We start from the raw sequence: 21,952 nt of genomic DNA on the forward strand, positions 1-21,952 counted from the left end.
GGCACTGCAAGAGGAGTGGGTCAGATTGTCCCAAATCGTGATTGGACGGTTGATTAGGAGCATGTCACGACGAATTGCTGAATGTCTGAGGATTGGTGGAGCAATTACTCATTAAGACAAAAATCAAAAACGTCCATTTTCACTTTTGACAGTGTATCTCTTTGCGAGTGAAATGGGGCCGTCAGATAAGCCGCCCATATGAACTGTTTATGTTCATGTGTAGGCAATTGGCCTGTTATTAACATACACTGGTTACCACTAATAAAAACAGCAGTGCATTTCCGCAATTTTGTATTGTTTCTGAATATCCCCTACTATTTTTGAAGAGTATATGTATGAGAGACAAACTTGTCTACGAAATCACCCTTGGTGGAAGTGGACGTAAATCTCCAGGAACGAACGGACGTGAGAGATAGTGACGTCATATTCAAAGGAAAAATGGTTGTTGTTATGAGTCTTAACTAATGTTATGTTTTGATTGTTAACATTGTTTTACTCATGGATGTACTACAAATGTATGGTTGTAATTCATTATTGATCATTGTTTGATAGAGATACCTGTAAAAGTATTGAAACGTTGTATGTCTATAGATATAAGGTACGTACAGCAGGTCAAATTACGGCTCTAAACTCTTGACCGACACGTTCCTACATCGTGGGCAGGTTAGTTTAATAAAGATACAATATGGGAGATTAGATAAAGAGCTGGCATAATGTTTGTTTAACGTAATCTGTCTAGTACGATAATAGAATTTATCGGACCTGAATTTTGCGACTGTAAACGTACGTAGTGTTAAACATACATTATGCAAGAGCTAAATCTGCCTCTTGTAGGTCTTTCTTATAGGTCTGAAATGTTATCTAAATTATTAATTAGACATTAATTAATTTATCCAGACCATAATCAACTCTCATGCCATCGCTCGCCTGCGATATTTAATGGATTAGAATCCGATCTGCTGATCAACGCTCATTTATGATTAAATAAATAAAAAATGAATACTTGAGACTATGTTGCGTTTTTTTTATCGTAGTACCGACTTTAGTATCGATGATCAAGGCTAGGTCTAAAATTCAATCGCTAAATTCTCGGTCAGAGTGGACCAATTTGGCTGAAATTTTCAGCAAATTCCCTTTACATTATTTAGTTTTTAACTATTAGAGCGAGAATTGCCAGTTCTATACCTAATCTCCCATAAAGTATCTTTAAGTACAAAATTATTATAGACGGAAATAAAGAAGATAGTCCTAGCCACTAGACAAACGATCTAGCCAGAAGAAACAAGTGATTTAGACCGTTTTCACAACGGGGGGTCTAGACGGTTTTAAGAGACATCCCTCTAGTCCCTCGCAAGAGAGGCTAGAGACTCCTAACCTACAATCGAGGAAAGCAACCGGTATGGTTACAATTACGCATTTCAATTTCTTTGTTTTGTGGTTTCGTAAACCATCTAAAGCCTTGTTTGGCGACTGTTTTCTGTCGATTTTGACCCCCCCCCCCTCGCCCGAGATTAACAAGCCTAGATCAGACGGCTGATTCTTCGGGTCCTCCGGTTTACTCCCACTGCTAAAGAGCCCTACGCGCAAGCGAATTATTGCAATAAAATTAAACCATATGTTAGTCCCGAAATGACCTAGTTTGTGTCGAGTGGACGTTACCCCCCCTCTCTCTCCCTCCCTCTCTCTCTTTCTCTCTCTCTCTCTCGCTCTCTCTCTCTCTCCAACGGCTGAAAAACACTACATATTGTATCTATCCCGGCCTCGAACCGGGCGGCTAACGATATGTCTCACTCGGAAACTCACATGATGTCTGAAGCGAATTTAACCCCGCTCTTTCTTACATAGAAAGTGTAGATACGTCAGCTATTAGGGCGGGACAATTACCATTTTTGGGTAAGTGTTTCGTTTGGCCACCATTTTACGTCAACATTATTCTATTTAATTGGACTAATCTGTGCACAAGATGACTGGACGATAGTACCCTACTTTCAGCAATTGATGGTGGCAGGAACTGTCTGTGAGTTAGTCTAAGAAAGTTGAATCATGCAAAATACCTATACTTAGCCCACCTATTTGTTTAAACACTTCAATATATTAAACAGAGCACCTCTCATAGAACTAAAATAACCCCTATAGTATTACACCTAAACGATTAAGGGTCAGTAGAGTCGTATGAGCGCCATGGACTACCGCAAGCCGCGGTGGCTCAGTGAGTAAATGAGAGAGAGAAATGGTTTTAACGTCCACTCGACCCAAACTAACACATGGTTCAATTTTTTTTCAATAATTCGCTTGCGCGTAGGGGTCTTTAGCAGTGGAGGGAAACCGGAGGAACCGGAGAAAACCCACGAGGTTCGACAGGCGACCCTACTCCTTGTCAAACACAACCCCGCCAGTTGACTCAATGACAGGTCGTTTGATACAGCGCGCACGTGCTAACCATTCGGCCATCCAACCCCACCTCCAAGTGAGTAAGAAACTGACTGGCTAACCTGGCGGACCTGTGTTGGCTAATAAAATTTAATGGGATTTTCCGGCGGCCGTGGTTCCTCCTTGTCAGTAGTGAAGGACGGAGGGCCTGGCAAGGAACAACGTATGGGACGAAAAACAAGCGTATGCTGTAGCGCCGCTGTCCGGGCAAAATTTGCCTCTAGCACACTGTATGGCGTATGTCCGTCTTCGATAATCCAGTCGGTGCAGAACAGTAGGACGTAAAACCCCATTTCATTTCGCCATGGTCCCTAGCTACAATCTCCAGTATGAAAACGGGACAAGGAATGTTCGAATAAATACAACTGTGAAGTGATTTTTTTTATCAGGGTGTGCGTCTCTATGTTTTTGTCTGTTAGCAGTAATTGATAAGTTAGCTAACCCTTAACATCACAGTAACAACTTCACTGGGCATCTCAAACGCTTCCCTTCAATATTTTCACATTGTCAAAGGTCACGGTCATTAATGGCTACACAGGTCGAGGGTTATATGATATTGTGTCTTTATGACGTTTAGTTAAAATAATGTTTTATATCTTGAAGGAAATTCATTTGGGTATGTGTTTATTGGAGGGAAATCAATCTTTGGTATGGTCATGTGCAGATAACCATTTCCTGTTAAGTTTTAACTTCAAATCAAATACTCTAGGTTTTTGTACTGAATAATGTTCATTTGCCTCAAACGTCTTGTGGGTTTTGATTATATGACGTCATGGACAAAAAGTTTGTTAGTTCTGTATTTTTTAGTATCGGTTTAGTTGATTAGACAAAAGGTAGATAGATTTTAATAATGTACAGTGTAATCTATAATGCGCAGTTTAATCTGTAATAGAAAATTGAAATGAAATGGGGTTTAACATCCTACTGTTTTGCACCAACCGGGCTGGTGAGCTGTATTATGGGGACAAATTTCCTACGCCTACTTTTATTTCGATTTCTAAATGTGAATGGGAAACCATGCTGGAAAATCTGGATGAACTTTCTCGGCCAATGCAGGGATCGAAAACGCGACCTCCGGGCTAGCGAGCCAGCGTCTTACCCACTTAGCCAAGACAAGCCTTATGATCAAATGCGTACACATTAGAACCGGGCCCGTATCTACAGGGGGGGGGGGCGCAGGGGGCATGGCCCCCCCGCGTGAAATGCTCGCCCCCCCGCTCAGAAATTGCTAAAAATCATTAAAGTATACACAGTTCCTTATATTAACCTAAAAAAAACTACGCTTCCCTAAGCAGAAGGAGGTATAATTCAGGCGACTATGCGCATATTAATCCCGCGGTATCTTATTACTTTATAAACCATATTTTTTGTACTAATCTAAAATAGTTTTAAATAAAATTTAAAAAATCACGATTTTTTTTTTGTTTGAATACTTATTTTAAAATGCTTATTAGACGCCTAGGTAACTACATAGCATGATGATTACAACAGTCTGTTAGAATGACCTTTCCGAAAATTTCCTCAAAATGTTCGCCCCCCTACCGAAAGGTAATGCCCCCCCCCCCGCCGCTTAATGGTGTCTAGATACGGGCCCGATTAGAACACTTGGCCACAATGTGAGTTGGGTGAGGGGGGTATTATTACATAACATACAGTGTACTACATACAATACAAAGCAAATACATATACAAACTATCGACTATTTAGTGTTGTGTTTTGGCCATTTTGATATTAATAAAGGACGACATTGTACACGCAAGCATGAAAGCGGTTAACGTCGTTTTATTCTTACCCCGCCATTGAAATTCAAAATAATGCATTGAATGGGGTTCAAAGTCTCGTCTATAATTTATCTGGTGAGGTTATTTTGTAAGTTGCTTTGAGAGAGAGAGAGAGAGGGGTGTTACCTCTTTCTAATTGGAGGGGGGTGGATGGCCAAATGATTAGCACGTGCGCGCTGTATCATAAGGTCTGTCATTAAGTCAACTGGCGTGGTTTCGATTCCCCGATTGTACGTGACAAGGAGTAGGATCGCCTGTTCAATCTTGTGGGTTTTCTCAGGTTCCTCCGGTTTCCTCCCACTGCTAAAGACCCCTACGCGCAAGCGAATTATTGAAATAAAATAAATAGAATTGCCAAAATGGAACCGCACTTGAAAATCACAAACTAAAGTCCGTCTAGTATTAGATTCCATCCAATGTGGCCGACATGTTTTACAATCGTTAGCAAATGTTCGGTGAATTTCAGTACCCGACCTTTATTTTGTACACTCGAAAATATTCCGTTAAATAGTGAACGCCACTTTAAGAATAAGTGAGCGAAACACCAAAATGAGGATTATCCCCCTTTAACGTTCCTGTATTATGGAATGAGCCCATTGAGCTTTAAGACCACGTGATAGGTTTATCTCTTTAATGTGTTAAGGTATAAATTGCGACTAAGAGACGAGCAGGATCTAGATGGTGACTTTGTCGCCTTGAGGCAAACAACTATCGGTGACTTAAACATGGACAAATTTATCGTTTTCTTAACTTGGCTTCTGTTTCTGCAAGGTAAGACACAGATCTTAGATTATTTTCATTCGACTTAATTTGCATTTTTTTTTTTTTTTTTTTTTGAAATCCTGGGTAACCGAAAGGTTAAGTACGCTTATATGTTTTTGCAGCTTTGATGTTCGGGATTATAAGAGATCAACTTCGATTTTAAATTTGTTAAACTTGTGTCAAGGTTTGGGATTGGTGATAACAAATCCATAATTATTAAGGAATGAAGAAATTTGGAGAACTACGCTTTTACACACACACCCTACCACACCCACACCCACACACACACACCCACACACATACACCCATCATCACATCTTTACGAGTTTATAAAACTTCAAGACCGTTTTCTTTTTATTATTATTCAGGGTGACTTTAACTTCTGATTTACCCATATTTTAAAGGCATAAAAAAATGTCGATGACCGTAAAGCCTGAGTCCCTTGGCAATTGAAATTCATAAACGTCAACACGAAATGCTGTTATGATAATTCAGTTATCGATCTGTAATATCTGGCAATATTCTTTTAATGTTGACGTACCATTCTTCTTATTGCCTACTTGCCTACCGTATATATATACAGCAACAGTCCGGCGTGGTTCCCCCTTATCAATGGTGCAGGACGGTGGACCTGCCAAGCACAGTGTCTAGTCGTTCGGATGGGACGAAAAACCGAGATCTCGTATACCCATTGGCGTGCACGTAAAAGAAACCTGGACAGTTGGAATTCGAAATTAGAGTAGGCTGTAGCGCCACTGTTCAGGCTACATGTCAGTCTTTATTAGCCCAGTCGAGTGCTGAAAGGTAGGACGTAAAACGCCATTTCATTTAATTTCTTAAGCAACAGTCAATAATCTCGTAATGTAGCGTAGACAATACGGTAGATTATTTGATGAACATAATATCTTATCTAAAAATAGACTAAAATTACAACACCGTGAAAAAAAAAATGAAAGAAAACATGTAAACAAACAAAGTGTACCGAAATAAGATATGACAAAACTGTGCTAAGTACATCTATATCATTATGTAGTATCATTAGGTTGGTTTACCGTTATCTCAGCTGACAGGCAAATATTGTCTATATACTCGACAGAATATATTATTTTAAATTCCTGAGAGAGAGAGAGAGAGAGAGAGAGAGAGTCTGGCACGTAGGGGTCTTTAGCAATGGCTTTTGATCACCGGTGAATGTTGGTCCAGACCGGATTATGAGATGGGCTTTAGAGGCTGCGGTCATGAACCTCTGCAAACTGGGAGCCCTCCACAGATTAAAGATGCAGTCCCGTGTACAAAATATGTGGTTAGGTGATAAGTATATTAAAGATACGTTATGGGACATTAGATAAAGAGCTGGCAGTTCTCACTATAATAGTTAAAAACTAGATAAAGTAAAGGGAATTTGCTGAAAAATTTCAGTCAAATTGATTCACTCTGAACCGAGATTTTAGCGACTGAATATTGGGACTAGCCTCGATCATCATTACTAAAGTCGGTAGGATAAAAACATAGTCTCGATTATCCATTTTTTGATTGATTTAATTATGAATGGAAGTCGAACAGCAAATCAGAACCTAATCAAATAAACAAAGCAGGCTAGCGATGCCATCGAGAGTTGATTATGGTCTAGATATGTTAATTAATGTCTAATTAATAATTTAGATAACATTTCAGACCAAAAGAAAAGACCTACAATAGGCAGATTTAACTCTTGCATAATGTATGTTTAAAGTAGCTAAGTCTTTAACTCAGTATCATCCAAAGTCTTCAACATTGAAAACACGAATTATTTGTCGATTTTAATCAACATTGGTGTTGTGATCTTACCGGGAAAAGATGGGCTTCTAATATCCAATATTTAAGACAAAATAAACATTTTACGAATTGTACCATAATGTGTTTCAGCGCAATTTGTAACAAGCGACCCGAAGAACGAGGTTAGACATATTCCACAAGTCATGTCAAACGGTGACCCCATATTCTTATCTGAAGAGCATGTGCAATAAATACTATCGGTATATTTCAATTAGAGTAAAAAGGGAAACGATTCAGTGTAAATCAGTTTATTTACATTCATATTACATTATTATATGGGTTGTGACCCATTTGTGCCAATTTGTAGGTCCCAAATATTAGCGATTTAGCTCCTTTAACTAAAATATACTCATACTAATGTATCTAGCAAAAGTATCCTTCAAATCCCTCTCAAAACATTTTAATCTAAAAAACTACCCCATGCTGTTAGAATCTGTTTTTATCAGCGCTGTCGCCCGTCATATAAATATCTAAGCCTTAGAAAATTCGGAGTGTTGGATGATCGAATGGTTGGCACATGCGCGCTATATAATAAGGTCTGTCATTGAGTCAACAGGCGTGGTTTCGATTCCTCGGTTGTTCGTGAAAAGGAGTAGGATCGCCTGTCCAACCTCGTGGGTTTTCTCCGGGTCCTCCGGTTTCCTCCCACTTCTAAAGACCCCTACATGCAAGTGAATGATTGAAATAAAATTGAACCATGTGTTGGCCCCGAAATGACGTAGTTTTTGTCGAGTGGACGTTAAACCCCATTTCTCTCTCTTTCTCTCTCTCTCTCTTAGAAAATTCATTTTTCTGAAACAATTGGGCATCGGCTTTATATGGGGATGAGGGAATTTTTGACAGACGTTACTTTAATTCCATCTACCAAGGGTTCTTTTAAATCCCTGACAAGGGAAAACCAAGGTGGAAAACCATTACCAAGAAAATATATATACTTTTTATTATTAGCTAACTAGAACGATAACAAGAGCTTGGACTTTAGAATGTTTTGATTTTCAATAATTGCACCGGCTTACACGTCCTAGTCACATACAATTTGAAAAATGAAATGAAATGGGGTTTAACATCCTACTGTTCTGCTCCGAACTATGGCAATGAAGACGGGCATACGCCATACAGTGTGCTATGAGGGAAATTTTGCCCGGACAGCGGCACTACGGCCTACTCTTATATCGAATTCCAACCGTCAAGGGATCTTTTACGTGCACGCCAATGTGTACACAGGACCTCGGTTTTTCGTCCCATCCGAAGATGTCCTTGTCAGGCAGGCCCTCCGTCCGAATTTGAAAAATATAATAGTGAAAGGTACAAAGTCATGAGTAAACCGTATTAAAAAGTAATTTGTGTATCTAAAAACTGGTTATGTATTCAAAATTATTTAGCAATGAAGCGCTTTACACAGCAGAAATGCCGGCAAAGTTTTCGCAACCTCCGGGTGATACAGGCTTCATATATGCAGCTCTAGATGTCAGTGTGATTCCTTTCTATTACTATAACTAAGCAATTCCAGTAAGTGTAAAACAAAAAAAAATGTCAAAAACTCTGACCCATACCGCCTTTAAAGTGTTTTGGTGACCGCGTCCATACATTCACATAAAACTGATATACGACACGGAATTTGTAATAAGTTTGTAACGAAAAATCTAAAAAAATTTCAGACTCCCAGAGCGTCTATATTGTGGACCGATGCTGGAATTTGTTTGCGGAGTAGGGGAACGTGTACGGCGTCCATACACTTACATAAGACTGATAAACGGCTCTGAATTTGTAATAAGTTTTTAAAGAGCGTCTCTATTGTGGACGGATGCCGGAATTTGTTTGGGGAGTAGCAGGAACGTGTACGGCCAGTTAAATTATAAAATTCGCAATGATGGTTTCTGGACCTCGAGTGAATAATGATAATGGAGACACGGCCTTATATTTAAAACTTAATGTTTTCTTGCGGGGTACATACCAATTTAAGTGGCAACGGGTCTGCCAGATCGACAAATGGACAGATTGAGAGGAAATATTGAATTATCTAATCTTTACTAAATAGTCATTTAGTGGCATTTAGCGATCGGGGAACACATTAACAGAACACAGTTTTTTATGGGGTACAATCACTAGGTTTATTCTAAAAGCACGACGTTTCGACAAGTACCCTTGTGCTTGATAACGATAAGAGGATACTTGTCGAAACGTCGTGCTTTTAGAATAAAACTAGTGATTTTATCCCATAAAAACTGTGTACTGTTTACCAAATAGCTTTATCTTAGTCCTTGTAACGATCTTTTAGAGGCATTTAGTGACTGGATAAAGCAATAAACTATAACACATACTTATGGAAGAACAATTACTGATTTATTAAGGCGACGTTTCGAAGAGTATTCTCTTAAAAACGTTGAGAAAATACTCTTCGAAACGTCGCCTAAATAAATCAGTAGTTGTAAACAATAATTTATAACACCAGTACTTAGTTTTAACATTAATTCAGATAAAACAAATACTGTTTGTTTGTAACTTACATTCATAATTAACTTGAATCTTTTCATGTATCACACCCACGTACATGACTTCCTTAATAGTAAACAAAAAATTTCATTGTATATATTTTATTGTTAATCATCAAAAGATTAAATGAAGCAAAGATTAAAATAACCTCCTGGGCAATACAACTAAAGTACTAGTATTTACAGCAAAATTACTTATATTTATACTGCGTATATAAATATATATAGAGAGAAATGGAGTTTAACGTCCACTCGACACAAACTAGGTCATTTCGGGATTAGCACCTGGTTCTATTTTATTTCAATAATTCGCTTTCACGTGGGGGTCTTTAGCTGTGGGAGGGAACCGGGGGACCCGAAGAAACCCACCTGGTTGTTGAGGCAACCCTAGTCCTTGTCACGTGCGAGCGGGGAATCGAAATCTTTACTCAATGACAGACCTTGTCATTTTACGCGCATGCGTTAGGTCACTAGCCCCCCCCCCCCATATTGTGTATAATAAGTTGTAAATAACAAGGTAGCCACGGTGCCTCAGTGAGTAAGATGCTGGCTTACTAAGCCACCGTTTTTGATTCCAGTGTCGGTCGCGGCTTCCCCTTGTCAGTGGTGCAGTGCGGAGTTTCTCTAGCAATGGACATTTGATGAAGAGTATAATAGCGGAAAGATTGCAAGTCATTGCCATGGGAACTGCTGGGATGTCAATTAGACAGATTGCCCAATAATCGGGTCACCATCCCTCGACCATTGGTCGTTTATTGCAAAATTATCAACAAACTAATGACGTAAAGGGCCGTCAAATTTCTGGTAGATTACGTAGTACATCTGCAGGAGAATATACAACCCCATGCTTATGTGCCAAGCACTATGTTGATAAGTGAAAGGTTACCCCACCTTGGGGGTGGCTTTACCATGTGTAAAATAGCTCTATTTAACATCCGCTTCCACCTAGTGAGATCGCAGACAAAGCTCTACCATGATATTGTTGCCTTTTATATGATTGCAAGCTTCCTATGGTAACTTTTAGAGGTAGCCTCAACTGGCCAAGGGCGATCCTGTACAAGCTTCTTGTGTCCCTCTTTAACAATCATCCTCTTCTCACAGGCCAATTTTTATGGACGACAATGCTAGACCGCACCACGCACCATGAAGCCGTTGCTACACTACCTTGACCAACCAGAAGGCCTGACCTGAATCCAATTGAGCATATTTCGGACATTCTTAATTATGGGCGTAAATCCGTCAGTGCAAAATATTGACGATTTGGATCAGGCACTGCACTAGCAATGGATAAACCAAGCTATTGGAAGTTACACCAGATAACGACCCCTTCCAATGTTTTGACGGCTCCATGCATGGTCAACTCGAACATGCAATAACATGAGCTGAAATGTAGGATGTCCTGCTAACCTATACCAGGCATGACTTGGTTTCACCTATTGTCTGTCCCTGTCTTTGAACACGGCAGAATCACGGCAAATCCTTTTCTTAAAGTTCAGTGTTTGTCTTTATTGGCTTGTTGGATAGTATCCACGAAGTAGTTCTACGGTTAAATAGTTAATCTATTAAATAGCCTATAATAGTTAACATATCTGATCAAACTCTATTATCAAGTAGGAGTGTTTGATATGTTTTTCCTGTGTATCTATTGATACAGAATGTTAGATATTTATAAAAAACGACATTTATATACATGTATATATATAAAAGGTTAAAGATGCATTATGCAAGTCTTTCTTTAGGCATGAAATGTTATATAAATTATTAATTAGACATCTATTAACATAAAAAGACCATAATCAACTCTCGATGCCATTGAATCCGATCTGCTGTTCAACGTACGTTGATGATTAAACACAAAAATCGAGACTTTGTTAATTATCGTGACTGCGCTAACAATGACAGTCGAGACTACAAAGATTTTAAAATAAGGTTTTCTGGGCTTAGAGTGAAGCAATTTGACTGAAATTTTCAGTATATTCCTTTTACACCATCTAGCTTTTAACTATTATAGTGAGAACTGTCAGTTCTTTATCTATTCTTCCATAATGTATCTTTAAATAATATCTACTAATCTACGCGGATATATCCTGAACGTATTATCGCTACAACCTATTTATAATAGGCCAGGTCACGTACCGAAATCAAATAAATCACCGGTTGCTGATAAAATAACTTCGGAATTTTGTAAACACTTATGTTGCCATGTGTGGTCTTATCCGTGGGCTTTAGTGTCATTGAGTCGAGTCCCGTCGTTTCGATCCTTGACTTGTACACGACAGACAGTATGACATACTAAACTTAGGATGCTTGGCTACAGTTAGCTCGACTCGAGGACAGACACTAAGCTAGTTGACCGATATTTTAAGTCGAAAACACTAATTATGCTTCGAGAATTATGTATTCTGCCTCCATTTAATAAAATTGAAAAACTGTATATAGTCTTTGTGTGTATGACAGATGTGAAATGGAGTAGGACCGCTTTACAAAACAGTATACTAATTTTTGGATATGGCGGCCATTTAGGGCAGAGTTCTATTTTTGAAGTAGGAGGTAGATGGATATCTGTGTGCTGAATGGGAGTAGGGTCGTCTGCCTAATTTCGACAGTTTTCTCAGTTTTATCACTGCTATATAAAAATACACGTAAGGGATTTACTGAAAACAAAATGTACCGTATAAGTATTCTCGCGACATCTCCTGGCGCAATTTGGGTGTTTTGCTGGAGAAATGAAACCAATATTTGCCCAGATTTTAGAGAGAGTCGCAATTGCTTTTAAAACCGCTTACCGAGCGTAAATTCCCCCATAACAGCCTGGATGTCGTGCGTTCGTCTTTATTATCCCGATTCTCGTAGAAAGGTAGGACGCTAAACCCCGTTTCATTTGATTACACCTATAACGTGACACGGGGGCCACGGTGGCTAAGCGAGTAAGACGCTGGTTCGTTAACCTGGAGGTCGCCGTGCACATAAAGACCACTGTGGCGAGATTGAAAGATAAAAACGGCGCTGTTGGGGCAAAAATACCCTTATAACATACCCCAATTGCTGCCAATTTCATTTAGGTTAACGCATTCCTGGCTGAAACTAATGAAAAACAAGATTGTTAATCAAATATTAACGCGAAAACAATCGTGTGCACGACATGACCGTAAGACTCCCAACCTAGGGGCTAATAGTTCACGCCACTTTAAAGAATACGCCGTTCAATAAATGGGAATTGAAACGACGAGTATCGATTCCTACATCTGTCGCGCGTGTTGAGTTATGGAGGATAATATCCCATAGAATATGTCTTGATCCGTGTCTGTATTTCTAAATGGCGTTTCGATTGAACGTGAAAGATCACATTGTACAAATATGGATATTGTTGATGTTATCAGTGGGTTTTGTAAATATATATCGAATGATATATACATATAATTATTCTACGTTACCTGTTTATATACCTGTACACGTCACTCAGGTATCAAGTAAGTGATTTATTACATATTAATATAGGTGTATACAACTTGCTGACATGTAACGACCTGTGTATAGTAGCTAATGTTGTAATAAATTTAGAGTTGATTGTCGGGATGGGAGTGGCAGTAGCTTTTTGTTTTGCTATAAACACTTCACCCGCACTTGGGATCACCTCGCGTGAGCCACCGTGTCTCAGTGAGTATGCACTGGCTCAGTAACCGGAATGCCCCGACGTTGGTCGAGATAGTTCCCGAGGACTATTCAGCGGGGGTTCCCCTGGTCAGGGGGGTTGTACCGGTGGCCGGGCAAGGAACAACAGCTAGTTTTTCGGATGGGATGCAGACTCGAGGTCCCGAGTACCATCTACCAAAGGTTATTTTACGTGAATGCCAATGTGTAAAAGGGACCTTGGTTTTAGGCTCATTCGAAGGACTAGACACTTTTAACAATGTGACATAAATTCTTGGCAGTTGGAATTCGGCGAAGAGTAGACAAAAATCTCGCTATCTTGGTACCATTTTCCTGTTAGTAGATGCGTTCTGTTGGTGCAGCAAAGTAGGACGTTAAACCCCATTTTATTTTGGACCCGCCCCATTCCTTCAATCCCTTGGTTTAGTTTAATTAGACCGAGTCGAGTTATAGTGCACTGGTTTCTTGAATATGTTTCCGAGTTCGAATCCCGGTATAGGTTGAGAAGATACTCTGGAATTATTCACGAGCGGTTCTGAATGGTCAAGAGTATACGCGGTCTGTTGCTATCGTGGTTGCTAATCAAGTAATAACAAACAATCGATAGAAGTTCTATTTCCTCGGGAGATTCCGATCGATCACATATATTCATCTACCTATACAATCATATAGTAAGCATGACAGTTTAAAGTAGCTAAGTCTCTAACTCAATATCATCCAAAATCTTCAACATTGAAAACACAAATTATTTGTCAATTTAAATCAACATTGATGCTGTGATCTTACCGGAAAAAGATGGGCTTCTGATATCCAATATTTAAGACAAAATAAACATTTTACCATTGGTACACGAATCGTGTACCATAATGCGTTTCAGCCCCAGTTCTAGCAAGAGATTCGAGCAACGAGGCTAGACATATTGCACCAAACCAAACGGCGTATGTAGACTGGAATAACCAGGCGCTAGAAATTTGCATTCGATTGAGACTGCTGGCTTATTTCGCGGAACATAACTGATTTGAAATTAGAGTAAAAACGGAAACATTTGAATGTATATCAGTTTATATACATTCATATTACAGTATTATAAGAGTTCCGACCCACCTGTGTCAATTTCTAGGTCACAAATGTTAGCGATTTAGCTCCTTTAAAATGAATAAGATATAGCTCTTACATAATGCATTTTTAACATCTGGTTACCAATAGGCTTGCTTTTGGCATCTTATTGGTTTTTCAGCTCAACTCTAAGATGGTTCCTCCCTTTAGTATTATTTAAGAAATAATGACAACTTATATTTTATTTCTTACGGCATTATTGCTTTTTTGTCAATAGAAGAAATAACCTAGTTAGATGACCTTGGTCTGTTATAACCCCTATTGTAATAACAACCCTTATTGCAATAACAACCCCTATTGTAATAACAACCCCTATTGTAATAACAACCCTTATTGTAATAACAACCCATATTGCAATAACAACCTCTATTGTAATAACAACCCCTATTGTAATAACAACCTCTATTGCAATAACAACCCTATTGTAATAACAACCCTATTGTAATAACAACCCTTATTACAATAACAACCCCTATTGTAATAACAACCCTATTGTAATAAAAAAACACTATTCCAATAACAACCTCTATTGCAATAACAACCCTATTGTAATAAACGTAATAAGTGTAACACAATTTCACTTAACCCCTATTGCAATATCAACCCCTATTTTAATAATTGTATTTAAATCCTTCTCCACACTTAGACCCGTGCTTCTCAACCTTTTTTTGCCAACGGCACACCTTGGAACACAAGAAAAATTAGCGGCACGCCAGCCTAAATATATATGAAAAATATTTGAATTTTGCAAAATAAAAACATAGTAAGTCATAGACGGCATACAACAACCGTAGACACAGACTAGTCATATAGACACATAGAAAGTTTCAAACTAAATAAAGAAAAACACAGCTAAGAACTTACTTTATTGCAATGTTTCGAATTTCATAAGTCAAATAGCTGGCGCTTCTTTAGTGAGAAATTTTCTTAGTGTGCTGTTCAAAATTTCGCGGCACACATCGGAAGATAAGGTGTGCCGCTGCACACTGGTTGAAAATCAATTACAATTGTGGTTGACATTACAATGGGGTTTACACGGTATAGCGGCAATAAGTCTCTGCAAGCTAGAATAATTTGTTGTTATTAATCAGATCTAAATCCTACTAATTTTTGAATATATATATTCTAACACTTTAAGCCCCGGTGTATTCTTGAACAATGTCTATTGTTTATTCCTCTGTGATGTTAATTACTACACAAATGTTTGTTTGGTAACCTTACATCATATAGAGCTTTCAAACGTTGTATTTGATAACTATGGAGGTCTGTAAGATTAAAATTTATACATACTCTTAAAATAATATGTTTTAAGCCCCGAAGTAGTTGTTCTTTTGTAAATTATTAAAAGCTTTGCTATACAAGAAACGAAACCATTTCATATCTTGTCAAGCATGATGACCGTAAACGTGCATAGCATTCAGCATCCCTGAATACTATCTGGGTTTCACATCGATAGAATAATATGTTTTAACCCTAAATTCTTATCTTGTCAAGCATGATGACCGTAAACGTGAATAACATTCAGCATCCCTGAATACTATCTGGGTTTCACATCGATAGAATAATATGTTTTAACCCTAAATGCTTATCTTGTCAAGCATGACGACCGTAAACGTGAATAACATCCACCGTGGTTTTATTCTCCCGAAAGCGTTTTGGTAGATTTCAAATATTGCTTGTATCTTTTACTTAACCGGAATCAGAGCCCCGTATCTGCAAATTTGAAGTAATTATAAAAGTCAGAAAAGATAGGAACGAGGGGTTAAATTTGGTACGGATGGCGATGAAAAACAAGCGATTCATTTTATTGGCCTTAAATAAATTCAGATTTAATGTCCTGTTGCCAACTGTGCATCTTGCATTATTTTAAGTATACCAAATATTAAAGGGGCATTAAGTAAGATTAGATAAAGAGCTGGTAGTTCTCGCTATTATAGTTAAAAACAGATAATGAAAACAGAATATGCTGAAAATGGCAGTCAAATGACTTCACTCTGAACCGAGATATTAGCGATTCAATTTTAGGCTATCGTCGATCGTCATTACTAACGCTGACACTATTATAAACAAAGTCTCGATTATCAGTTTTTACGTTAAATTATCCATCACAAAAAGTATTCAAATCCACTAAATGTCACATGCAGTTGATTATGGAGCCATCCGATGGCATTGAAGTTGATTATGGTCTTGGTAAGTTAATTAAAGTCTAATTAATAATTTAGATAACATTTCATCCCTAAAGAAAGACCTGCAGTAGGCAGATTTAGCTCTTGCATGTTTGTTTGATAGAGAAGTTAAAATTTTCACTATGGACACTGAACACCAACATTACATATTTATCTTGTCTCGCAGGACATTTGTAACTTATTGCCAAATCAGTTTATATTTATCGAGAGTGGCGTATTTTTTTTATCGGGAGTGATGTATCTCTATCGAGAGTGATGTATCTTCATCGAGTGTATTGTATCTTCATCGAGAGTGATGTATCTCTATCGGGAGTGACGTATTTTTACCTGGAGTATTGTATCTTTATCCAGAGTGACATATCTTTACCGACAGTGATGTGTTTTTATCGATAGTGATGTGTCTTTATGGAGAGTGATGTATTTGTATCGAGCATGACGGCTCTTTATCGAGTGTGGTGTATCTTTAAGTTTGAAATACCAGAGTATAATTTAAAGTCAGGTTATTAAGTACAGTGTAAAGAGTTTGAGATATTTTACCGGTCATGGTGTACAGTCTTCGTGTAAAAACATAAATCAGTTTTGGTCTTATAGCTGTCAGTTGTTTACGCTGTTTATTTGATTTTGCTGGACTGTTGAAACGAGTATGGCTAGTGTCAGAGAGTATGGTAATGGCTTCCAATTTGATATTCCGTGAAAGATATGTGCTTCTGCTGTCGATAAGCTAGCGTTTTCCGAAATCTTCGTTGATTTTCGCGCACCAAAAGAGAAGCTAGGTACGGGTATATCATGGTGAGTTCTGTTCTTTGCCAACAACAAATAGTAAAATCTTCGACGCCATTATTTTAAAATACAAATGTAGATGCGCAACCATCTCTAAAAATAACGACTTTCCTCCACCATAATGTCATATAATGATTATAATCATCCTACTCAAGAATAGCAGTTTATGCTGGCATGATAATCACACGCAATGATTGTGAAAGGAACGGATAGTTTAGAAGCGGAACTTAGAATTGGGAACACCCACAACTGCATCGATGACTACACAATGACTAGGAATATAGAAGAAGGGAATGGAAGCCATGGGTACCACTTTAATGTTGTTCTCAAACAACGGTTCCATTTCTTTTTCTCCAATTGCTAAATGTTTTAATCATCTCGAGATAGGATAGTATTTATCGTCTAATATAACATGTTTGGCATTATGCAAGGTTCCCCTTATTACAATTCGTGCTGCAATTGAAATCGTGGTTTTAATCGTGAAGTAATCGTGGTGATCCTATCAGGGCCCTATTTCTCGAAATCTTAACTAAAGATAAAATCCAAATTTTAATAGATTCTTCAATTTTGATTGGCTAAGCACTAAAATCAATCTTATATTATCCAATCAAATTACTGAAATTTTGATTTTATCTTCGTTAAAATTCCGTGAAACAGGCCCCTGGTCTTATCATATATTGAGGTCATTCGTATCCGAACGTATCTGCACGTACCAGATCGTGGACTCTATAGTGACAATCCTATCGCAACGCATCGCACGATTGGCACGACAGTTGGAACCTAGCATTAGTTAGAGAGGTAATAAAAGATAAAAAAAGATGATAATATCCACATACCATTCAGAACAAGTCCAACAATAAAAGCAAAACAAACCGTTTGTTTGTTATATAGAGAATCTCCTACTCGTCTTTTTTGATATCAGATGTCAAAAAATATCAACACTCGTCGATAAAGTAAAAAAAAACCCCCAAAAACGAGGCTCTTGATAAAGTAAACAAAAACGAGGCTCTGCCGAGTTATTTTTACTTTATCGTCGAGTGTTGATATTTTTTGATATAAAAAAAAGACGAGTAGGAGAATTTATTTATCACTCAATCTCTTCTTACATGCACAAATAAATAAATATAATTCTTTGCTATAGATTTCACTTTTACTGAACCTGATTACATTACGGCGTAGTGATACATCATTTTTTGACAGTAATTCCACCATTGCAAAGTCCTTTATATTGACCCAGTATTTCCACCAAGGCCAATAAAATAACAATAGTTCCTTTTTAAAAAGAAAGAAGTTTCTTTTAATAAAAAAAAAATGAACTGTTCTTTGAAAATAAAAAAAAGTAGTTCCTTTTTGATTGACTAATCAAATTCATGTAGATTATGAAATTTATCACACAAGCCATATCTACTGTAGAATGTATTATTGGGTGATAAATGAACTTAATATTTGATGTAAAGAAATGCCGTACGAATGAATTTCTTGACATAAAATGTTACACCAAATGATTGTTTTGGTCGCTCATTTAAATCAAGTTAAGCTATTTTGTTTTTGCCGTTTTAAAAATACATCATTTTTAATAGTCAACAATTTCTTGGGGTGGTTTAAACAAACCTCTAAAGGCAGAGTCACACTAATGAACTGATCCTTAAAACAATTGTTAATCCTCCCTACAACCTTAGCTATTTTGAGACGAAGACGTGCTGACCGGGTCGTAGGAGAACTCTGATGTGAATGGGACTTATTTATCCGTAGGCCCAAAGGAATCTCTAACCCACAGGCCAATTTTACCGTTCACACGAAAGAATTTGTCCTATAGATATACCCCCTCCCCCCGATAATTCCAACAGTGTAACCAGTGTGGCGAGGCTTCTGCTCCATTCATTTTACTTCCCTGTCTTTGGGTCAATCCGATCCCTGCGTTGGCCGAGAGCATTCAACGGAATTTTCCGGCGTGGTGCCCCCTTGTCAATGGTGTAGGACGGAGAGCCTGACAATGACAGCTTTCTATTCGTTCGAATAGGAAGAAAAACCGAGGTCCCGTGTACACATTGGCGTGCACGTAAAAGAAGCCTTGACAGTCGAAATTCGATATAAAAGTAGACCATAGCGCTCCTGTCATGGCAAAATTTCCCTCACAGCACACTGCATGGTGTATGCCCGTCTTCGTTAGCCCAGTCAGAGCAGAATAAACCAGTGATTGTTTCCCATAAAAATTGTGTTCTATTAATGCAAATATTTACTTTGAAACTCGAGTATCAAATAAATAAATTGACTAAGTTCTACAAGTAGACAATAAACGTGTAAAAGATAAATATCACGTGGTAACTTTTTTTTTTATAAAAGTGAGATTGTAAGAACTTGTAATTCTATGTTTGAAAGAGAGTAACAATTCCCTTTTAATAAACGATTTAATAGAATGGAGAAATCATTTTGACCTCGGAAGAGAGAGAGAGAGAGAGAGAGAGAGAGAGAGAGGGAGGTAAACGTCGACTTGTCGAGAGAGAGAGGGGGTTTAACTCGACACAAACTAGGTCATTTCGGGACTAACATATGGTTCAATTTATTAGAAAACCCACGTGGTTTGACAGGCGACCCTACTCCTTGTCACGTACAACCGGGGAATCGAAACCACGCCAGTCGACTCAATGACAGCCCTTATGATACAGCGTGCACGTTCTAACCATTCGTCATCCAACCTCCCTTAACGGAATGGACTTGACTAGAACGTTAGAGAGGGATAAATGGGGTTTATCGTCCATTCGACACAAACTAGGTCATTTCGGAACTAACATATGCTTCAATTGTAATTCAATAATTCGGTTGCGTCCACGGGTCTTTAGCAGTGGGAGGAATCGAAACCACGCCACTTAACTCAATGACAAACTTTATGATTTCATGCGCACACGTTAAGCGTCCACGGGTCTTTAGCAGTGGGAGGAATCGAAACCACGCCACTTAACTCAATGACAAACTTTATGATTTCATGCGCACACGTTAAACCACTAGCCCCCCCCCCTCCGGTAGTCAAGCGGTTAATATAATATTCTTGTAACGGGTCGGTCCAACTTACAAGTGTGCTATGGCATACTAAACTTATGCTTTATATCTACAATCAGCTGTGCTTGAGAACAAACACTAAGCTAGTTGACCGACATTTTAAGTCCTAATCGAAAATTTTAGTCGAAAACATTAAGAATGTGTCTAGAATTTTGAAAAGCATTTGTTCCGCTTGAACACGTTGATTTAATCGTTGCGTGTATGAAATTTGTTAAACGGGGTATAATGGAATTACAAAATAGTATACTCGTTTTCGGATATGGCAGCAATTCAGGGCAGAGATATATTCTCGAAGTCGATTGTTGTCTGTGTACAGAATGGCATGTTGAGTTGACAAGTAAAGTGTTGGCTCGAACGTTTTGAGCTAGGTTGGCCTCTTGGGCTCCTGGTGCCTGTTTCACGGAATTTTAACTAAGATAAAATCCAAATTTTAGTAATTTGATTGGATAATATTAGATTGATTTTAGTGCTTAGCCAATCAAAATTGAAGTATCTACTAAAATTTGGATTTTATCTTTAGTTAAAATTTCGTGAAACAGGGCCCTGGTCTATAATCTGGAGGTCCCGTGTTCGATCCCTGCGTTGGCCGACAAAATTCATCGGGATTTTTCGGTGTGGTTCCCCCTTGTCAGTGGTGCAGTACGGGGGCCCGTGTAAACACATTGGCATGCATGCAAAAAAACCCTTGGCAGTTGGAATTCGTGTTTATGAGTAATCTGTTTATTGGTTTGTTTAGTTTTTCGTTCTCTATAGGAAAGTAAATAGTTGAACTAATCAATTTTAAAATAAATTTATAAAACCATTTTGTATATTTCATGTTCTATTTCAAAAAGGATTATGGCGAAATAATTTACCATGCATTCATTTTATATATCATAGTCTATTTAAAAAATTAAATTAAATTAATTCAAATTAAAAAGAAACAGGACAAATGTTTACCAATTACCTGTCGTTGTTTTTATATTCTTTGTTGTCAATTTCCTTTGATCCCGTTGAAAAACGGTTGTTGGGTGAATTTATTCTTTCCTCTGTGTCGTTGGATTGTTTAGTTTTTAGAAGACATGTTCTTAAGGTTTTAGCTTACTGGGGACAGTAAACACGTCCATAGCCGATTTGTACACGGGGTGTGTGGACGGGAATCTTAAATCAACACTGACTCATATAACGCTGTGGTCAAAGTACTTGGTAGCCATATACAACAACTTGAACAAATATATACTACAATGGGACAAGGTTCTGGACGAATTCATAAACAATGTTTGAAGGTTTTTAGTGGTATTAATGGCCTCATGTAGGTATTTGGTATATCTAAGACACTTAACGTCTTCTCGTATATATGTAATAAACCTGTAATCCCTGATATATTAATGTTCATGAGAAAATTCGTAGTATCACGTGATTATTTTCCGTTAACTATGAATAAATAACTGAAACTATTTTTAGGTTTTAAATCAAATGGAATGGGGTTTAGCGTCCTATTTTCGACACCTACTGGGCTATGGAAGACCGGCATATGATCTGAAAGAAATTTTGCTTGGACAACGTTATTTTCGCCCAATCTAACAATGGGGGGGGGGGGCATATGCCCGGGGCGACCCTCCTTGGAGCCTTTTGAATATTTATGGACTAACCTCCATGGAGGTTGAGATGGCAAATCACCGACCTTCGCTTCCGCTATATAAACCTATGCAAACCAGTTCATATTTCAGCAAATAGAGAGAGTAGAATTATGATTTTTCCAAGATATGGGATTTTTCGATCAAATTGAGAGTGGAAGGGGAAATAAACATAAAATGTGTACATGGAGATAAAATGTCATAAGTATAAAAATTGTATTTTAAAATTTCTTTAAGCATAAAAAAATCAACTGAACACAGGGACA

The 21,952-nt window shown here is 38.0% G+C and overlaps 1 protein-coding gene across 1 annotated transcript in view; it reads left to right on the forward strand.

Annotated features, from left to right (window-relative positions):
- Positions 1-4,877: 4,877 nt before the first annotated feature.
- Positions 4,878-21,952, forward strand: part of LOC126826788 (uncharacterized) — a 61,037-nt gene continuing 43,962 nt past the window's right edge. The window contains exon 1 of the mRNA XM_050555864.1: positions 4,878-4,982. Coding sequence (XP_050411821.1) covers positions 4,937-4,982 — 46 coding nt within the window. The 5' untranslated portion in view covers positions 4,878-4,936. The remainder of the gene's footprint in view (positions 4,983-21,952) is intronic.

This window comes from Patella vulgata, chromosome 7, assembly GCF_932274485.2.
Source record: "Patella vulgata chromosome 7, xgPatVulg1.2, whole genome shotgun sequence".
Classification (NCBI taxonomy): domain Eukaryota; kingdom Metazoa; phylum Mollusca; class Gastropoda; family Patellidae; genus Patella; species Patella vulgata.